The sequence below is a fragment of the Erinaceus europaeus genome, chromosome 6 (genome assembly GCF_950295315.1).
Source record: "Erinaceus europaeus chromosome 6, mEriEur2.1, whole genome shotgun sequence".
Lineage (NCBI taxonomy): Eukaryota > Metazoa > Chordata > Mammalia > Eulipotyphla > Erinaceidae > Erinaceus > Erinaceus europaeus.
In genome coordinates, this window is record NC_080167.1 from 497,586 (window position 1) to 517,243 (window position 19,658).

General features: G+C 59.8%; 1 protein-coding gene across 1 annotated transcript in view; it reads right to left on the reverse strand.

Annotated features, from left to right (window-relative positions):
* Positions 1-2,218: 2,218 nt before the first annotated feature.
* The window catches only part of EP400 (E1A binding protein p400), a 72,313-nt gene continuing 54,873 nt past the window's right edge, over positions 2,219-19,658 (reverse strand). Inside the window, exons 31-53 of the mRNA XM_060192658.1 lie at positions 17,681-17,792; positions 17,338-17,481; positions 16,387-16,533; positions 16,138-16,221; positions 15,319-15,453; positions 15,099-15,143; positions 14,858-15,011; positions 14,473-14,714; positions 14,221-14,394; positions 13,768-13,904; positions 13,638-13,694; positions 13,284-13,362; positions 12,952-13,200; positions 12,669-12,714; positions 12,478-12,587; positions 10,823-11,030; positions 10,519-10,724; positions 8,562-8,780; positions 7,277-7,454; positions 6,768-6,892; positions 5,537-5,683; positions 3,279-3,353; positions 2,219-2,560 (exon numbers count right to left, since the gene is read on the reverse strand). Of these exons, the coding sequence (XP_060048641.1) occupies positions 2,291-2,560; positions 3,279-3,353; positions 5,537-5,683; positions 6,768-6,892; positions 7,277-7,454; positions 8,562-8,780; positions 10,519-10,724; positions 10,823-11,030; positions 12,478-12,587; positions 12,669-12,714; positions 12,952-13,200; positions 13,284-13,362; positions 13,638-13,694; positions 13,768-13,904; positions 14,221-14,394; positions 14,473-14,714; positions 14,858-15,011; positions 15,099-15,143; positions 15,319-15,453; positions 16,138-16,221; positions 16,387-16,533; positions 17,338-17,481; positions 17,681-17,792 (3,343 nt within the window). The 3' untranslated portion in view covers positions 2,219-2,290. The remainder of the gene's footprint in view (positions 2,561-3,278; positions 3,354-5,536; positions 5,684-6,767; positions 6,893-7,276; positions 7,455-8,561; positions 8,781-10,518; positions 10,725-10,822; positions 11,031-12,477; positions 12,588-12,668; positions 12,715-12,951; positions 13,201-13,283; positions 13,363-13,637; positions 13,695-13,767; positions 13,905-14,220; positions 14,395-14,472; positions 14,715-14,857; positions 15,012-15,098; positions 15,144-15,318; positions 15,454-16,137; positions 16,222-16,386; positions 16,534-17,337; positions 17,482-17,680; positions 17,793-19,658) is intronic.

Here is a 19,658-nt window from a genome sequence, read left to right on the forward strand (position 1 = left end):
GGGGCTTCAGCAAGCCCACCTGGGTCTTTTTCCTTCTCTTTCTTTCTTTCTTTCTCTTCCTTCCTTTCTTCCTCTCTCTCTCTCTCTCTCTCTCTCTCTCTCTCTCTCTCCTTTCTTCTTTCTTAAGGATTTATTTATTGAGAAAGATAGCCAGAGAGAGGAAGAACCAGACATCACTCTGGTACATGTGTTGCCAGGGACTGAACTCGGGACATCGTGGCTGAGAATCCAGTGCTTTATCCACTGTGCCACCTCCTAGACCACTCACATGGGTTTTTCTATAAAAGACAAAACAAAGTCTATAAAAGGTCATTTTTATTATACCTCCTGTTTGGTAGGGTATCAGTGCCATTAAAACCTTACTACTCAAGTACAAATGATTGTTTACAAAGTATTTACAATTACAGTCTTGTTCCTTTATATCAGAAAACAACAGCTATCTGCTTATAACAATAACAGAAAACGGAGCCTGGGCAGGAGGCCTCCGTGTCCTGGGCACAGATGGCGGAGCAGGCTCTCGCCTGTGCCCACCATGTCACACCTGCTGGGTTTGAGCGGCTGGCTTGATGGGTCTTTCGATCCTGACGCGACCAGCTGGCATCAGTTAACTAAGGGCTCCGGTGTCAACAGCCACACCAACAACGACTTCCCAAGCTCAGACTAACTTGCTAACAACAGAAATGCAACTTTGAACACAAGGGCCCCGAGGACGCAGGGCAGTCATGACGACGACCCACTGGGCCAGACCAAGTGACGCGAGCCGTTATTTTCATGTCACACTTTCACGAGGACGCCACTTAGAACGCGCCTGGGAGCTGAGAGCTCAGCTCTGCAAGTAGTCCAACGCCTGGAGAGATGTCCCCAGCACTCTCTCTAGCGCTCCAGACCAACAGATGACCTCTCTTCACACAGCTCTGCCCGGGGTATCCTAAAACAAACGCGTCCCAGGCTGCACCACCATCTAGAGACTACGGGCACTGAGCCAGAGCTCCTTCTGTTTGGTTCTGTAGGTTTTGAGATGCAAAGCGTGGGAACCCTGCTGGTTTACAAGCTAAAGCAGACAGAGAGCCTCTCGAAAGCTGCCTCTTCTGTCAGTCACTTCAGGCCAGGAGCAAGCGTGGGTGGGCCCCAGGGGCTCATGGGGCACACTGTGTCTGACGCACTCAGGTGCTGAGTGCCTCCACTGTTCTACACTTGCTTTTGGCTTTTTCCAGATTCTCAAGGGCTCAAAGGGAGCTCCTTAGCTGGCTTCACAATATGCCACCACAGGAGTGTCCCGTAAATTGAGGGGAGAGAACAGACATGCCCGCAAGCTTTCCTGCGTGTCGGTTAAAGTGACATAATGGGAGGAGAGAGTCATCATGAGTCCAGGTGGAAAGTGACGGGTCCTGGCACACAGCCTGGCAGCATGGAAGGGGCACTGCCTCTGGCGGGCACCGGCACAGCATCTATGATCTCGATGCAGGAAGAAACGGGAACGTAGGAAGATTCTCAGCGCAGCACCCCGAGCAGGGATGGAGGTGACGTTCAGGCCCTCGGTCTCTGGGGGCAGTACCAGTGGCTCGTGAGCCAGGCCTCGTGGGGGCCTGCAGCTGACGACATGCTGGGGCCCGCCCTACCTCTGCGTCTGCCCACAGCAGTGCGTGGCAGCACCCACCACACACCTGCCACGCTTGGGCCGCGCCAGCTGAGACCTGGCCTCACAGAGTTCGGGGGCTCCCGCCCCAGAGCCGCGGGGGTACCCGGCAGCTCCCTTCACGTGGAGGTGTGGCTACTCCCAGGGAGATCCAGTCACAGACAGTTACCCTTGAGCACTGGCTGGGCAAGTCCCCAGTGCGGCTCCCGTGTTGTGTTAGGAGTGGGGGCCCAGCCTCAGTTCCCCCCAACTCGGCCGGTCCGTGGGGCAGACTTGACCCTGAACACCGGGATGGACTCTTGGGGCAGGGACAGGCTACACTGCAGAGCCTCAGCGTCGCCAAGCGGCTCAAAGACGAGCCCAAAGGCCACTGTGCATGCTGGACGCCAACCCAGAGAAACAGCTCTGCCAGGGGGGCCAGGGGTGGGTGGCTGAGGAAAATGGCCCCCGTCTCTCCTCAGTCAGTTTACACCACAAGAGAGCGGGCTGGGGGGCTGCTCCCACAGTACAGGGCGCACTTCACGTCCGGCCACACAGCTGTCGGCACTGCGGCCACCCAGGGCCTCCAAGTTCTGCCGGCCACAACCAAGGGTCAAGAACAAATAAAGGCTACCCCGTTCCGGCAGACGGAGGGACATGCAGGCTGCCTGCTGGCTAGGGGCACGGAGGCTTGGTAGGCGTCTTCAGACGCACGGCAGGGACTCGCATCTGGAGCTTGGGTTGCTGGCCAGGGCTGTCGGAGCCGGCCGGCACCTGGCTGGGGTTGGGCACGCCGGGAGTCTGAAGCTGGGCCGCCGTCGTCACCACCTGCTGCTGCAGGAGCTTCTGCTGCACCACCTGCGCTGTGGCCGTCACCGCGGGGATCACCTGCACCTGCTGGCCGGCCGCCGTGGCCTGCGTGAGCGTCACGGTCTGCGGGGAGGCCTGGGCCACAGAGGAGCACAGGTTACGGGGGGAGCGTGAGGCCAGTGGACCCGCCCCAGGCCTGCACCTGGCTGCCCGGCAGGTGTAACAGGGAGCAGCCGCCCTTGGGGTGAAGTCGGATCCCTGCAAGGCCAGGACCGGCCACCAGGGGTGTGTGTGGTGAGCAGACAGCACCCTGTGGGTGAGGAAGTGGCCGCACACTGCCAGGGAGGTCCAGGTCTCCCTCTGACTCCTTGACCGGATGTGGCGTCTTCCCCTAGGGTTGCTGGGGGACCTGCACCCCACTGAGTGTGAACACGTTTAGCTTTTTCTCATTAATCTAAGGGTATCGACTATTCTCTTCCTGTTACTTATTTTACCAGAGGCCTGCTCAGCACTGGCTGATATGGTGCTGGGGTTTGAACCTAGGCCCTCAGAGCCTCAGGTAGGAGAGTTGCTTTGCATAACTGCCATGTTATTTCCCCAGGACCCCCAATTAACCTTCTTCTGCACTATGGAAATCAAGGGCTTCTAAATACTAGAACTATGATGCCGGGGCACCAAAGATCCTTCCTAGATTTGATCTCAGCACCACTGAGAGCTGGAGCTGAGTATTTCCTCAGTCGCTCCGGCTCTGCAGGATGAGAACCGAGACAACCTGCCACTGTGAGTGGCTGCAGGGCCCCTGCCCGGGCAGGGTCTGGGGGAGACAGGCCCCGGGCGACACACGGGGAACTACCTGTTGGGAGGCGGCGACCTGCTGGATGCTGGTCACGGGGCTCTGCTGCTGCACAACTTGAGGGAGCTTTGCGACCTGACAGAACAAAACAGGCAGAGGTGGTGCCCAGAGAGTGGCCCCCAGGAAAGCTGCTGTCCCTACCCTCCTCCCTGTGACACAGGCCTGGCAAACACAGGCCTAGTAACTCCCTCATGGACAACCACCTTCTAACCTTCCAGCTCTAGTCTCATTTCAAGAATTTTCTTTAAAAAAGGCAGAAGTGGGGCAGGGGTAGATAGCATGATAGTTATGCAAAGAGACTCTTATGCCTGAGGCTCTGAAGTACCAAGTTCAATCCCCCGCAACACCAAAAGCCAGGGCTGTGCAGTGCTCTGGTGTTTCTCTCTGTCTCTCTCTGCATCTCTCTTAAAAATAAAAAATACTTAAAAAAAGAAGAAGTGGGGGCCAGGCAGTAGCACAGCGGGTTAACTGCACATGGCATGAAGCACAAGGACCGACGTAAGGATCCCAGTTTGAGCCCGCATACACGGAGGGGAACGCAGCTGGGGAAGGACTGGGGCGCGTGAGCATGGGAGTCCTGTGGGAGACGCTGCCTCAAGGCCCCACAGGTGGCTGGCCCACCCCAAGGCCCAGCCCTCAACTGGAGACATGCCCCCACTCTAGGTGGTCCCCTGCCACTGGCCTGCAGCCCCTAAGTGTCAGGGGTTTGGCTGTTCCCTGGCAGGAGCCCCCCGCCTCGTCCTGCTGTGGGCTGCGGTGCCCCTGCCGCCAGGCTCATGACCTGTAGAAGAGGCATAAAGACACGAGGATCCTGGAGAAAATGTGAAGTCAGACGACATCCTTGTAAAGGACGCTATCAGGTGAATGCGGGTCCTCCCCGTGGACACTGACCACTGGGCTGTGACTGGAGGCGTCGTCACACACAGAGGCAGAGCCGCACGGGCATGTGAGCTGGCAGCCACTGCAGACGCACCCATGTGCGCCCGTGGGAATCTGGGTGTGAGGGAGGGGCACCTTCACCACAAGCAGGAATCCACCATCAGCCCCGATCCCAGGACTACAGACAGCACGTAAAGGAAAGGCGGCTCACGGTGAAATACCCACTGAGAAGATGAGGGCAGCCCCGGCCCCGGCCCCCGGCCCCCGGCCAGGTCGCAGGAAGGAACCATGGAGGCAGCTGGGCCGAGACACCAGCCCTCAGAACAGGCCCCGCTGAGCAGCCTGGGACCCACAGGGACAGAAGCCAGGAAGGACGTCGAGCAGATGGGAAATGAGGAGACACTCATGGAAGACTGACAATCGGGGGCCTCGCGAGGCTGAGGCAAAAGCAGAACTGAGCTGAGGAAAGGGCCCGGCGAGGCAGGAGGCTGGCCTCTCTGCAGCAGGGCCCTGAAAGAAGAGGCCCCTCCTTCCCAAAGTGCCGGGAGACACTCGAGAGTCCGGAGCAGAAAGCGCCCGGCCACAAGTCACCGGAACAGGGACATCTCGGAGGCCCGGAAGGCCCCGTGCTCCCAAGCTCTGGCACTGTCTCCAGGAAAGGCTTTGTGGGTCAAGGTACAGCAGTGGGAAAGGGCTCCACTTCACGCTGGAGAAGCCCAAGTGCAGACTGGACGTCCACCCCGACAGACCTGCGACAGGCAGCGCTAGTCACCCTCCAGAACCGTGGCCCCGGGGTGTGAGTAGCGCCAGAGCACTGAGGTGCAGGAGACGTGGCCTCAGGACACCCAGAGGACCACTGAGGTGGCGTGCTGGGGACACCCCACGCTGATGCCGATGCTGTCACGGAGCCCGGCTCCAGCATACCGGCCCCAGAGGCTGGCTTCAGAGAAGGTGTGAAACTTGAACGTTTTCAGAAGGTGCGGTTCAGGCAGGATACTCGTTTATTGGTTTTCCCAGAGACAGAGAGAAGCTGCCTGCAGTGCAGTGGGCAGTTGTGTGACACGGCAGCGTGCACAGGCCCGGGAGGGCTTTGTGGCAGACCAAACGCACCTCCCAGAAGCAAGAAGCCTCGCAAACTCCAACATGTAAGAACGAAGTGCTACTGAGGCCACGCAGGGAGGAGGTTGGGGGGGCGGAGAGCAGCAGCTGCCCCTGGCAGGCAAGTCACACAAGAGGCGACGGCCACAGGCCAGAGAAAGGCGGCAGCTGGCTGGGGGGGGGGGGGGGGGGAGACGCAGGCGGGGCCGGTCGGGAAATGTGCACCCCACACAGCCGACATCTGGGCACGCAGATACCTGCGGGGAGGGCGTGGAGCTCACCTGGATCTGAGTCTGCACCTGCGGGGTCCCGGCCAGCTTTTGGGCCTGCGAGATGGGCGTGGTGAGGAACTGAGTCTTGAGAGCTGGCTGGGTGGTGTACGTGACCTTCTGGGGCTGGCCCTGAGCAGCAATCTGCTGAGCCGTGATCTGTGGAGAGCGAGGTGCTCATGGAACCGCCCCGCCCTGCCCTCTCCCCATCTCAGGGCTCATCCGGGCTGGGCCCCGCGTGTCCTCTGAGGGGCACTGCAGCCAGACACCGGAGGGAGAGTTTGACAGGACTCACGCCACCAGCCCACACATCTGACTGCTCAGCTTCGGACTAAGAACTCGGCAAGCACCACCCCCTTAGCACAGGCTCAGGCCCGGCAGTGCTCAGCACACAAACCCGATGTGCTTTTCCTCGGGCTCCCATCTGTGCACCTGAGGCTCCATATGAGGAGGCCCCAGCCCCCAGCCCCCAGAGCCTCCCCTGCAGCTAGCCCCCTGGCCTTGTCCCTCCATGTCCCAGCCCCCAGAGCCTCCCCTGCAGCTAGCCCCCTGGCCTTGTCCCTCCGTGTCCCAGGTATTCCTGGAGTCCTCCCCTGCAGCTAGCCCCCTGGCCTTGTGCCCTCCGTGTCCCAGCCCCCAGAGCCTCCCCTGCAGCTAGCCCCCTGGCCTTGTCCCTCCGTGTCCCAGGTATCCCTGGAGTCCTCCCCTGCAGCTAGCCCCCTGGCCTTGTCCCCTCCGTGTCCCAGCCCCCAGAGCCTCCCCTGCAGCTAGCCCCCTGGCCTTGTCCCCTCCGTGTCCCAGGTATCCCTGGAGTCCTCCTTGTGCGGCCAAGTGGACTGGAGAGGAGGCTGGACGGATTCCCACAGGGCAGTCCAGTCTAGCCTCAGGATGGGCCCACTGCCCTGTGTGGCCAACACCCCAAGCCTGTCCAGCCACCTGCTCTCCATGTAGCCCCGACCCCCTTCCTGTCAGGGCTGCCCAGAGCCGGTGCCCGGCCCAAGGATGCCGTCCCCAGGAGGGATGGTGCGGCAGTGTGCTGCAGCCTACCCATGAGGCTCTGGGGAAGAGGGGCCGGTGGGAGCCCAGCCCTGGCCGCAGGCCTCTGGCAAAGTCCTTGTCTCTCTGAGTCAATTTTCCCAACATGGCAGCGGCTGGCTCTATGGTGAGGCGGGTGGGCACCAAGGTGGGGTCTGTGAGCACTCAGCCCCCCACCCCCTCCGGCTCCAGACCCCAGGCCGCATACCTTCTGCTGGACGGCGGCTGGGCCGGGGGCGGCCTGCGGCTGGATGGCCTTCTGCTGCTGCACCGCCTGCTGCTTGAGCTTCAGCAGCTGCTGGACGTGCACAGGCTGTGCCACAACGGTTTGCCCTGAGGACACGGAGGACACGGAGGGAGCTCGACGGCCTGCCGCCCATGGGGAGACCCTGGGCCCAGCCCCGCTCTGCAACAGCAAGGCTGCGGCCCATTTTTCTGCCCCCCCCCCCGAAGTAAGTCTTGAAAGAGTTGTGGGCTCACAGATGACATCTGTGCAAACAAGGAATTCAGAATGAGTTATACTCAAAGGCCGGAGGGGACTGGAGAGGTGGGTCGCCTGCTGGGGACCCAGACAGACAGACAGCCAAGTGGTGACTGGGGCAGTGGGTCCAGAGCAGTCACATAGCCAGGGGGACTGAGGAGGGGCCTTGGGCTGGAAGACTGAGGAGGGAACCTGAGGAAGGGCACAGGGCTGGCGTCAGGGCGCACAGCAGGTACCTGTGGCTTTCTGTGGCTGCCCGATGGCCACGCTGATGCCGGCCACGTTCATGGGCAGGGTGGTGACGCCAGGAGAGGAGACCACGGCTGCGGGCACAGACACCACGGGCGGCTTCGCCAGGGCTACCTGGGCAGGCTGAGGAGCCTGGGCCTGCATCTGGGACGTGGGCACACGGGTCTGGACAGAGGACACACCATAGTCAGGGTAGCGGGGGACATAAACAAAGCTCCCCTGGGGAGGCCGAGCACGAGAACTGGTGAGGAGGCTCCAGATGGGCGGTCACACCTCTCAGCACACAGCCCACGCAGGCCAGTTGCGGGGCCTGGCCCTCAGCAGTCACCTCCTCTGTCACTTCCCAGCCCTCCTGCTGGCACTGCCCCAACCTCCCATGAGTCTACCCACAAATGCCATTTCCTGCTAGTGGTCCCAATGCCACAAAGCTCTTTCCCACTTAGTCTGCATTTTCTTTTCTTTTTTTTTAAGTATTTATTTTTATTATTATTGATAGAGACAGAATTTGAGAAGAGAGGGATATATGTGGAGAGAGAGAGAGGGACTCCTGCAGCACTACTTCACCACCTGTGAAGCTTTTCCCCTGCAGGTAGGGACCAGGGGCTTGAACCCAAGTCCTTGTGCACCGTAGTGTGTGCTTAACCTGGTGTGCCACCACCTGGCCCCTACTTAGTCTGTATTTTCAAAATGTAAAGAAAATGACCATCAAGTCCACTGTTAAGTGTCTGAGAAAAAGTGCTCACGTTACAGTGTACAAGGATCAGGCTCAAGTCCCCAGTCCCCACCTACTTCATGATTGGTGGAGTAGGGCTGCAGGTGTCTGTCTCTCTCCCTCTCTAGCTCCTCCTCCCCTCCCAATTTCTCTGTCTTTATCCAATAATAAATAAAAACCTAATTAAAAAATCATCAGGAACCTGGTCTGAATCAGGTCTTGTCTCTCGCCACCAGGGTTATCGCTGGGGCTTGCTGCCAGCTGGGCAGCTCTGTGGCCACTGTTTCCCCTTCTGCTTTGATGAAGTGAGAGGCTGAGAGACACCTGCAGCCCTGCTCCACCACTTGTGAAGTTTCTGCACTGCAGGGGCTTGAACCTGGGGCCTCGTTTTACAGTGACATGTGCTCAGCTGCCCGGCCCCATGAACCTGGCGTAGAGGAGACGGGTGGCTGTTTCCCGTCCTGCCCACGCCCCCCCCCGCCCCAGCTTGCCCTCAGCCCTGAATGTCCCTCAGGGCCTCAGCCCACTCTGCTTGCCACCCGCGGCCCCAGGGGACTCACGAGTCGTGCCACCTGGAGGTTGGCCACGGTGGTGCCTGTGAGCAGGGCTCCGGGCCTGGGGGCCGTGACGGTGGTGAGCTGGGGGCTCTGTTGCGCCGGGGGCTGCGGAGGCTGCAGCTGCACCTGCGCCGGGGGCTGTGGGGGCCCGGTGGGGGCCGAGGGCGGGGGCGCCTGTGGGGGCAGCTGCAGCTTCTGCTTCTGCATCTTCATCAGGTGCTCCTGAAACCCAGAGCCGGGGCTGAGCGCGGCACTGCATAGACCGCGAGCGCTGGCAGGCCTCTCTCCGACCCGACGTAGCACACACCCGTTGCCCGGGCCCCTCCCAACCATATGTCACCCGGGAGGTGGCAGAGAGTGGCGGGGAAGGCCCAGGAGGGCCAGAGCCCTTCTCATTTGCAAGTAAGTCATTTCAGACCTGCAGGACCAACAGACTCAGGGTCTTAGAATCATGGCCCAAGGACGGCTGGTGGCACATCCAGTAAGTGCAGTTACTCCGTGGGAGGACTTGGGCTCAAGCCCCCAGCCCCCACTTGCAGGGGCAAGCTTCATGAGTAGTGGCGCAGGGCTGTGGGTGTCTCTCCTCTCTCTGTCTTGTACTCAAGCTCCCGGCCCCCCTTGCAGGGCAAGCTTCATGAGTAGTGGCGCAGGGCTGTGGGTCTCTCTCCTTCGCTCTGTCTTGTACTTTGCACCAGAAAGAAAGGGGGGGGGGTGTCGGGTGGTAGCACAGCAGGTTAAGCGCACGTGGTGCGAAGCGCAAGGACTGGCATAAGGATTCAGGTTCAAGCCCTGGCTCCCCACCTGTAGGGGAGTTGCTTCACAGGCGGTGAAGCAGGTCTGCAGGTGTCTGTCTTTCTTTCTCCTTCTGTCTTTCCTTCCTCTCTCCGTTTCTCTCTGTCCTATCTAACAACGATGACATCAATAACAACTACAACAACAATAAAAAACAAGGGCAACAAAAGGGGAAAAAAAAAAAAAAACTATCTTGGAAATGTCGTTGAGGGCATGTACCCAGTATGGTCTGTGGCCAGACCTCTCAGCTCAAAGTGGGCAGGAGCCATGGTGAGGGAAGAGCAGAAAGCAGCAGGACGGGGAGACGGGGATGGACGGACACACAACATGCCCCAGCCAGAGTGGGGTGGGGTGGGTCCAGTGCAGTGGGCAAGCTACCTGTGAGGTCAGTCACAGCTGGCCTGTGCCCCCACCCCGGCTCTGAGCGAGGGTGTGCTCCAGATCTGCGCTGCCTGAGGTGGCGACCGCTGTGGTTGCTGAGCTGTGACCGCCATGACTGAGGAGCTGAGTGTTTCTTTAACTGCACGTCGATCACTTTAGATTTTATTTATTTACCTTCTTTTTTGGGGGTGGGTGGTAGGGATAAAACTTACTACTAGGGCTCAGTGTTGACTCCACCGCTTGCTCCTGGAACCACTTCTCTCTCTCTTTCTCTCAATCTCTCTCTCTCTCCCTCTGTCACAGAGAGGAGAGACACCTGCAGCACTGCTGCACCGCTCATGGAGCCTCCCTCCCTCCCACAGGTGTGGTCTAGGGTCTTGAACCCAGGACTTTGTGCACGGTAACGTGCACTCTACCAGGTACCCTTCTTACCACTTTGTCACGGTGCCGGGGCACAAGCGGGCATGAGCCGCACAATTCTTCCTAGGCCCTCGGCTCACACTTGGCTGGCACGATGGGCAGCCAGCCTTGGCCCTGCCCAGAGAGACGTGCCGCACCGTGGTCCCCACACAGACGGCACCTGGCACGGCCCTGCACCCCAGCTGTGACCGACCCCAGATAGGATCCTGAAAGGCCGTGCTGGTCTCCAGACAGCCGGGGAGGCTCCACTAGTGGGCCCTTGCTTGGGGCTGGGACAGGCGGCCTTCTCTACTCCCTGGGCCTTGGGTGCCACAGCAGAGTGAGAGGGCCCGGCCCGAAGGAAGACAGTGGTGGCCTGAGCACTCACCGGCGTCAGCTTGCCCACGGCCTTGATCTGCGCCGGGGATGGGGCCTGGCCCTGGATCTGCGGGACTTGCACCTGTGGGCTCTGCTGCTGCTGCTGCTGCTGCTGCTGCTGCTGCTGCTGCTGCTGCTGCTGCTGCTGCTGCTGCTGCCGGAGCAGCTGGAAGTGTGCGGGCGTGATGGTCTTCCCCGGGAGCTGTACCCCTGGAGCTGGGGGTTGCTGCCTGTCAGTCCCTCGTCCACAGTGCCCAAAAGTCAGAGCCCTGGGTGCTCAGCAGCGGGGCCCCGGGGAAACCACATAGCCTCACCTTGGGACACCTGAGTCACCAGAGATCGGGTTGAGGTCTGCACCGGGGTCAGGCTGGTCGTCACCACGGCCGAGGCTGTCACGGACGTGACCGCCCGCACACTCTGCGTCGGGGCCAGGGACACCAGGTCTGGGGTGGCTGTGGCTGGGGAGCCTACGGCTCGGGGCTGTGTGTGGACCAGCTGGGCAGGAGTGGACCCCCCGGAAGTCTGCAGAGAAGGTGAGATGCCAGGTGAAGACAGGACACAGCCAAGACACTAGAGTTAAGCGCCCATCGAGGTCTTTGACCAGTGACAGTGCTAGGTGTGTCCTGTGAGTGCATGGGCCTTGAGCCAGCACAGAGGCGGGGGCTGGGCAGAGCATAAAGCACCCGACCCTTATTCAGCCCCCAGCATCACATGTGCCGTGGTTAGGCCCTGGCTCTCTCAATAAATCAATCTGAGAGGGAGGGAGGAGAGGGAGAGGTGAGAAGACAAAAGAGGAGAGGAGAGAGGAACAGAAAAGAAAGAATGGCCTAGGGGTAAGGCACTGGCTCTTCAGCGTGAAGACCTGAGTTTGACTCCCAACAATGCCTGCACCTCTCCCCCTCTTACTCATAACTGAGTCTGAAATGAGTTTCGGGGGCCCCTTCCTCTCCTGTTCTATAGAGCTGTCCCCTCCTTTTATCCACACCTAGAAGACTGTTGGGCCCCAAAGAACATGAGATTCCTGACAGCCCCGACACCTGTCCGAGTCCCCAGAACGCACTCACTCCTCTGTCCCTACCCTCTGGGGTGCTGCGATCACCCCTCTAGCTGGGCCTGGGCCTCCTGCTACCCTCACTCCATCGGCTGGGCTCTCCAGAGCCCTGGCCCTACCCGTCACGGTCTGGACCCTCAGGGATCTTTCTGTTCTAAGGCAGTCCCTACCTGTCCCTGCTCTGTAGCCCCACCTGTGGGCTTCTTTTCACTTTTCTTTTTTAAAGAATGTATTTATTCACGAGGAAGACAGGAGGTGAAAGAACCAGACATCACTCTGGAACATGTGCTGCTGGGGGTTGAACTCGGGACCCCGTGCCGGAGAGTCCAGTGCTTTATGCCACCCCCTGGACCACTTTTTTTCCTTCTTCTCATTTTTCTTGCCCTGTTTCTGACGACTTTCCCCTCTGCACCTTGGAGATCACACATGGCTATTTCACTCTTCCTAGTGGCTCACCTCAACACTACAGCTTGGAGGCCTCACACTTTGTCGAGCACCAGGCAGATTCGAGAACACGCCAATGCTCCTGACTCAGCACCTCCAGTCCCGTCTAGCTACCCTGCTGTGTGAACCCCACGGTCGGACGCTGGTGCCGCCACGCCCACCCCACTTCCTGTGCCCTCACACCCGCGTCTACATGAGGATATCCGAGGCTGGCAGCCCTACGGCCAGGATGCTCTCCTGTACCCTGCTCCAAGGTGCGGGCCTCTCGCACCTGCCCAGAGGGTGCTTTTGCCACCTGCGCGTGGCTGTGAAGCCAGGAGCCAAGGAGCAAGTGACAGAAGAAGTCCCCTGAGACCTTCCCCACAACATACTCCAGTGATCTTATGCTTTCTCCAGCAGGGGAGTGTTGGGAAGCAGAAGTGCCTGTAGGATCAGGGGTCAGGGGCTGCGAGGAGCCCAGAGCAGGTCACTCACAGGCAGGGCCACGGGTGCCACTGGCGATGCCAGGCGCTTGTTGATGGACTGGAAGGTGGCAGCGGGGACACCTGCAATGGTGTTCACGATCACGTTCCCACTCACAGTGCCTGTGGGGATAGGGCTGTGAGGAGGAGTGGCCTGTGGCAGCCACCAGCTTCAGTCAGCTCCGCTCGGCTATGGCCATTCACCTGTGGGCATGCTGGTCCCCGTGACTGACGTCTTGATGGCTCCCGCCTGCTGGAGAGAAACTGGGCGTCAGGCTGAGCTCAGCCCTGCCCAGCCCTGTGAGGCTTCCCACCCTCAGAACCTGTCTAGAGACCCTTCCCACCCAGGGCACCCTCACCAACCCAAGGGACTCCTCCCACCAAGAAACCTCCTCACCAGCCTAACCCCCAGTTCCCCTGCCCACCCGATGACCCTCATAGGGACCCTCCCCCAGTACAGTGCCCCCTGCCAGCCCAGGACCCTCACCAGCACAGCAGTGTTGCCCACAGTGGTGATCGTGGAGGGCACTTTGGCTGGGGGCTGCACGGGCTGTGCTTGGGGCTGCGGCTGCGGCTGCACTGGGGGTGGCCCCGGGGGCTGCTGGCCTCCCGCTGCCTGTGGCTGGGGCAGTGGCGGGGGTGGCTGCTGGGGTGGGGGTGGCTGCGGCTGGGGTGGAGGGGGCGGTGGGGGCTGGGCCACAGGGGGTAGCTGCGCTTTCTGCTGGTCAGCCAATGCCTGTGGGGGGGGGGGGAGATGCTGTAGCAGCAGGCAGCTTCCCTCCCGCCAGCCTCCTAACACCCTCAAGGCCGTCCTCACACCTTTTTCTCCTTGGCGATGCGCTCTGCCCGGAGGGAGGCCACTTGGATAGGCGGCAGTGGCTTGTCGTAGTTGATCCCACTGGGAAAGAAATGAGACTGAGGGCCCCAGCCCTTCCCACAGGGTGGGGGGCACCAGGGAGGGGCAAGCTGGAGAGCATAGGGTGGGGCCCCAGAGAGAGTGGCTGGGCCTCTGGCTGAGCCACCACATGGACGAGGCAGGTGGAGGAGCCCCAGGATGGAAGCTACGGGTGCTCACCCCTCCCCAGGCTGGTCAGCCCCCGTCTGCGTCCTGAATGCTGGCTATGCGGGCTCACCCACCCAGGAATGGTGTACAGCCCCCACCTCCAGCAATACCTCTCAGCCAGCACAGAGGCATGCTTGGGGTTCTTCTGAAAGGGATTCATCCCAAGCCTGCGGAGAAGACAGCTAGTGAGCATGGCCTCCCTGCCCACCCCCCAGCGCCCGGGAGCCCGGGCCGGCATACAGGGGCTTGATGGGGGGGCTCCTCTTGCCGGCCGTCATCTTCATGAGGTCGAAGTGGCTGCTGTAGAGCTGGGTGTGCGCGGCACTCTCGTCCTGGGCGTACATCTGGCCTGTGCGCAGTGGCCGGTTGCTCTTGCTCTGCGGGTGGGCGAGGGGAGCAGTCAGAGGGCACCCGGCTTGGCTGGACTCGTGCCTAGTGCTCACCCAAGTGGGGGCACGTCACAGTCTCTGCCCTCTGCTGATGCCAGGCCCCGGCCTATGGCCCTGCTTCCTGCGTCAGTGAGCCTGGAACACCCGGAAGGACTCCCCACGCCCAGGCAGGGAGCCTGGGCCCTGATCCCGGAGGGCGGCAGCAGAGGGGCCGTGGGGGAGGCTCCTCGGTGGGTTTCCAGGGCCCAGCGTGAGCCACCATCCTCCCACTCAGAGATCCTCTCGGAACCCCACCGGCTCCCACCTTCCCCTCCTCTCTGGGGATGAGCACACTCTCATAGCGGTGCCGGCACTGTTTGGAGGAGCGGTAGATGCGGCTGCAGGAGTTGACGACGTCACTGACCAGGTCCCAGTTGGGTGTGTGGGCCGGGGACACGATGGTGAGGTTCAGGGGCAGCTCCAGGAGCTGCTTGACAGCCTAAAACAGAGTCCCGGGACCAGGGGTCAGTGCGTGGCCTCAGGGATCCGAGCACCCCAAGGCGGGCGGCGGCTCTACCTGCAGCAGCGCCCAGTCCTCGCTGATGAGCCACTCGGGGTTGTCTGCGCCGGGCTCAGCAGTGGGCTTGGCGAAGGTGGGCAGAGGCTTGGCGAACTGCGCGTGCTGCTTCAGCAGCAGGTTCTTCTTCTGCTCCTTGCCCTCGCGCCGGATCTTCAGCATGCCCGGCGTGGCCCGGTCAAACAGGGAGCGGGGTGGCACCACCGCCTCCCCGTGGCGCTGCTTCTTCTTCCTCCCTGCAGCTGCGCAGGAGAGGACCCAGAAGACCTGAGGGCAAGGCCACCATGCCGTCCCGCCCCACCCCGCCATCCTGGGCTGGCGGACAGAGGTCGCCCCAGCAGTCTGCAGGTCTACCATCCCTGGGCGCCGCCCCCATACAGCATACCTGGCGGGTCTGTCTTGAGCCGCCGTCGCTCCTGCCTCACACACACGGGCGGCAGCTGGGACTCGGGGATGGGCGTGGCCTCGTACAGGAGACACATGACAGAGTCGATGTAGATGTCGTTGTCATCCTGAGGGGGCGTGGGTGGCGTCCAGAGCTACGGGCAGAGGTGGGATGCGAGTTAGGCCGCTCTACCCCAGGCAGCCAGCCAGCCAGCCAGCCACCCAGGAAGGTGAGGGCTCACCGGCATGACTTCTGTCTGTCCGTCCGCACCTTCATAGATGTACTCCTGCAGAAAAGAGGCAGGTCTCAGATTCACCTGTTCCTGCTCAAGGTGGCAGGCCTAGGCTGACACTCCTGCCAAGGGCACACCCGGCCGGCCACGGGTCCCAAGAGCCACGTCTTTCGCAGCTGCGTGAAAGCGAGGCCGGCTGGGCCGTGTAGACACCTGGCGTGGGACGCACCGTGCTGTAGGCATCTTCTCGAGTGTAGGTGAGCAACTCCTCCTGCTCCTGTTCCCACCACACCCGGGCTTCGCGCTCCCGCAGGCTCCTGGCGTTCTGGGACTCCCACGCCCTCACTGCACTCAGCACGGTGTCCTGGAGGGAAGAACACAGGAGAGGTGCTGCGCAGGCTGACCGCAGACAGGAAAGGCACCAGGCCAGGCTCACAGGCTACCAGCTCCACCCAGCTGGCTCCGGTGGACAGGGCCTCCCACGGATTTCTCAGACAATGTTACCACATGCTGAGGAGCTAAGTTTCCATGCTGAGGAGCTAAGTTTCCATGCTGAGGAGCTAAGTCTCCATGCTGAGGAGCTAAGTCTCCATGCTGAGGAGCTAAGTCTCCATGCTGAGGAGCTAAGTTTCCATGCTGAGGAGCTAAGTTTCCATGCTGAGGAGCTAAGTCTCCATGCTGAGGAGCTAAGTCTCCATGCTGAGGAGCTAAGTTTCCATGCTGAGGAGCTAAGTCTCCATGCTGAGGAGCTAAGTCTCTTTCCTTCCTTCTTTTTAAGGTTTATTATTTGACAGGGCAGGGAGCAACTGGGGGGCGGGTACAGAGAGACACTTGCAACCTGCTACACTACTCGTGAAGTCTCCCCCCGCAGGTAGGGACAGGGGTTTGAAAACAGGTCCCTGTGTGTGGCGACACATGCACTCAATCAGGTGCACCACCGGGGGCCTCGGGAGTGGGATTCCCATTCCTTTCACTGCAGTCAGCTTTGTCCACCCCACATGGAGCATGGGTAGGAGGGACTCCATCCTGCTCCCCCCAATACTCTTACCTCCCGACTTCTCTCCTTCTCATCATCAAGGGACATATGAAACAGTTCCAGGTAGTTCAGAGCGTATTTTTCTATTGGTGTAAGCTGTTTGAAAAATATTTCCTAGCAGGATTAATAAGGTTGAATTCCCTTATACAACCTCCCACCAAAGCAAATCAAAAAGGTGCTTATTCCTGGTCAAGGAACAAGTATGTCACCAAAGGCATGGCATTCGAAAGCACACAAACTCGCCAGGGCTGCGAGGCCCACCTGCTCCATGAAGCCAGCCAGCTCCTCCAGCTGTGAGGGCTCTGTTGTCCACCTGCAGCCGTTCGAGTCTGAGTCCGAGGCCCCGGACTCCAGCTCCCCTGTGGGCTGTTGCACGTCTTCCTCCAGACACTCGATGCTCTTGAGAGCCTAAAGAAGCCACACAGAATGCTGGCTCTGTGCTGTAAACTATGGGGTTTTGGAAAGGCCACACCCTCCATGGGACCTACACACGAGGCCAGAGCTCTGGCCCAGTGCACAGTGTCTGTTGCCACTTTCCCTACTGTTGTTATTTTATTTTGCCTCCAGGGTTATTGCTGGGTCTCAGTGCCTGCACTACGAATCCACTGCTCCTGGAGGCCATTTTTCCATTTTTATTGCCCTTGTGACTCCGTTGTTGCTATTGCTGCTGAGGTTGTTGGATAGGATAGAAATTGAGAGAGGAGGGGAAGACAGAGAAGGGGAAAGAAAGACAGACACCTGCAGACCTGCTTCACCACTTGTGAAGCAACATCCCCCCCCCGCCCCCGCAGGTGGAGAGCCAGGGGCTCGAACCAGGATCCTTACACCAGCCCTTGTGCTTCGAGCCACGTGCGCTTAACCCGCTGAGCTACCGCCCAGCCCCCTATTATTTTAACGAGAGATACAGAGAGAAACAGAAAGACACCAGAGCAGTGCTAAGTTTTGGCTTATGGTGCTGGAGACTGAATCTGGGATCTTGGAGTCTCAGGCATGAAAGTCTTACAGAACCACTGTGTGGTTTCCCCAGCCAACCCCACCCCGAGTCCCCAATTACTCTTACAGCCCTAATTGTTCAGAACTGACCAGCTCTGGAGCAGAAGCGTGTGTATGGTAGTGGTGGTGGTAGCCATGTGGAGGGGAAGGGAGAGGAGGGGGGAGAGCCCTGATGGGGAGTCCCCATCTGACAGCTCACAGCTGGTGCAGCGCCCCTACCTCTATGAAAGGCCGTGCAATTTTGGGGGCGATGGTTTCTGTGACAGAAGGCTCCTGAGAGAGGACTACAAACTCCTCAGCCTTCACGGGGAAGCCGGCATCATCCATGGGAGAGTACACCTCAAACAGCTCCTGGATAGTCCGCTGGACACACAGGGGAGGGGACAGAGCCCTGGTTTCAGGAAGGGGCTGGCCCTGCCTGAGCCTGTCATCCGGGCTGGGCAGACACCAGCCCCGTTGGCCAGAGACCCCGCTCAGAGCACCTGGATTCTGTCCCGAGCCTGTCCCTTGGGGACGGGGCAGGTGTGTCGGCCTCTCGGCACCCACGGCTCCCTCAGTGTACCTGTGTCAGGAACGCCATGGAGTAGTCGTTGCCCTGAGCAGCCACTTCTCGGATCAGATCTTTGGTTCCGTTTTTCAGCAGCTTCTCTTCGATGGAATTGCCACTCACAAGACTACAAGCCCAACACACTGTGTGAGCAGAAGTGTGCAAGCCCGGCTGGACTGCAGACCCCACTGTTCAGGCTGGGAGGGACTCGAGTCCACACACCCTGCCTTGTGGTGGCCAGAGGTGGCCTCTGGTGGCCCGTTCCCCCATGTCCCACCTTGATCCTCCCATCATGCCTCCCTCTGTGCTGCTCCATGGCCGCCTCTGCACCCAGGGAGCCCTCACCCCGTCTAGTACAAGCCCCCCAACCCCCAAGTGTTGTCACTTTAAGATGGTGCAAAGCCACTTGCCCCGCTGGGGGAGTCAGCATAAAGGTACACAGACAATTTCACCTCGAGGCACAGGTTCAATCCCAGTGCCAGCCTGTAAGTCAGAGCTGAGCCGTGTTCTGGTAAAACCATCCACACAAGCCTGGGAGGTGGCACACTGGGCAAAGTGCTGGACCCGATGCCCAAGGTCTCCAATTCAGTCCCTGGCATCGCAGGTGACAGTGCTGTTCTGCTCTGCCCCCTCACCCTCCCTCACCCTCTTACACACACACACCACATGAAGATGTGAACCCCCCAACCACCTTGCTCAGTGCGTCCTTCTGCACCCAGCAGGGAGTGTGGGTACTGCCCGTCTTTCAGGTCCCTGGAGCTGCCTACCTGGCTCCCCGGCCCCTCCTCCCAGCCTGCTAGGCTCCTGTGGGCCAAATCTCTTCTCCATCCACGAGCCTGAGAGTCCTGAGAACTGTACACCATTTCCTCACCTACACTGTACATAGGTCCTGGCCCTGTACTCTGAGCTATACTTCAACTTGCTAAAGATCTTGGGGAGTCAGGTGGTAGCACAGTGGGTTGAGCATAGGTGGTGAAAAGTGCTAAGGACCGGCATAAGGATCCTGGTTCGAGCCCTCGGCTCCCTACCTCCAGGGGAGTCGCTTCACAGGCGGTGAAGCAGGTCTGCAGGTGTCTATTTCTCTCTCCCTCTCTGTCTTCCCCTCCTCTCTCCATTTCTCTCTGTCCTACCCAACAACAAGGACAGCAACAACAACAACAACAACAAAACAAGGGCATAATAAAAATTAAAAAAAACAAGGGCATAAAAAAATAAAATAAAAAAAAAAAAGGGAGTCGGGCGGTAGCACAGCGGGTTAAGCGCACATGGCGCAAAACACAAGTATCAGCGTATGGATCCAGTTTGAGCCCCCGGCTCCCCACCTGCAGGGGAGTCACTTCACAGGCAGTGAAGCAGGTCTGCAGGTGTCTGTCTTTCTCTCCCCCTCTCTGTCTTCCCTCCTCTCTCCATTTCTCTCTGTCCTATCCAACAATGACGGCATCAATAACAACAACAATAAAAAATAAGGGCAACAAAAGGGAATAAAAAACAAATAACTATGTTTTTTTTTTTTTAAAAAAAAAAAAAAGATCTATGGGGAGGGAAGCATCTCTCCAGCACTTGTGGCTCAGCAGCTGAACTCAGTGGGGCTGCTGCAGGCTCTTCTCAGCTGTAAGGAGCCCGTCTCTTCCTCCTGAGCAGCTGAACTCAGTGAGGCTGCTGCAGGCTCTTCTCAGCTGTAAGGAGCCCATCTCTTCCTCCTGAGCAGCTGAACTCACGGCTCCGTGCTCATAAGGACAGTAGGGCTGCTGCAGGCTCTTCTCAGCTGTAAGGAGCCCGTCTCTTCCCCCTGAGCAGCATGGTCTCCAGCACCACTCAGGCCACACTCACCAGTCACGGGCCTGTCCTGTGCCGGAGCCGGCGTCTGCCCTTCAAGCCCAGCCCCTTCCTCAGGGCCAGCACCTATGCCAATGCTCCCCTACTCCACTCGGGCACTGGCCCCACGCGCTGCCGCCGGTCTGTGTACACGTCTCCCAATGCCCCAGGAGAGTGT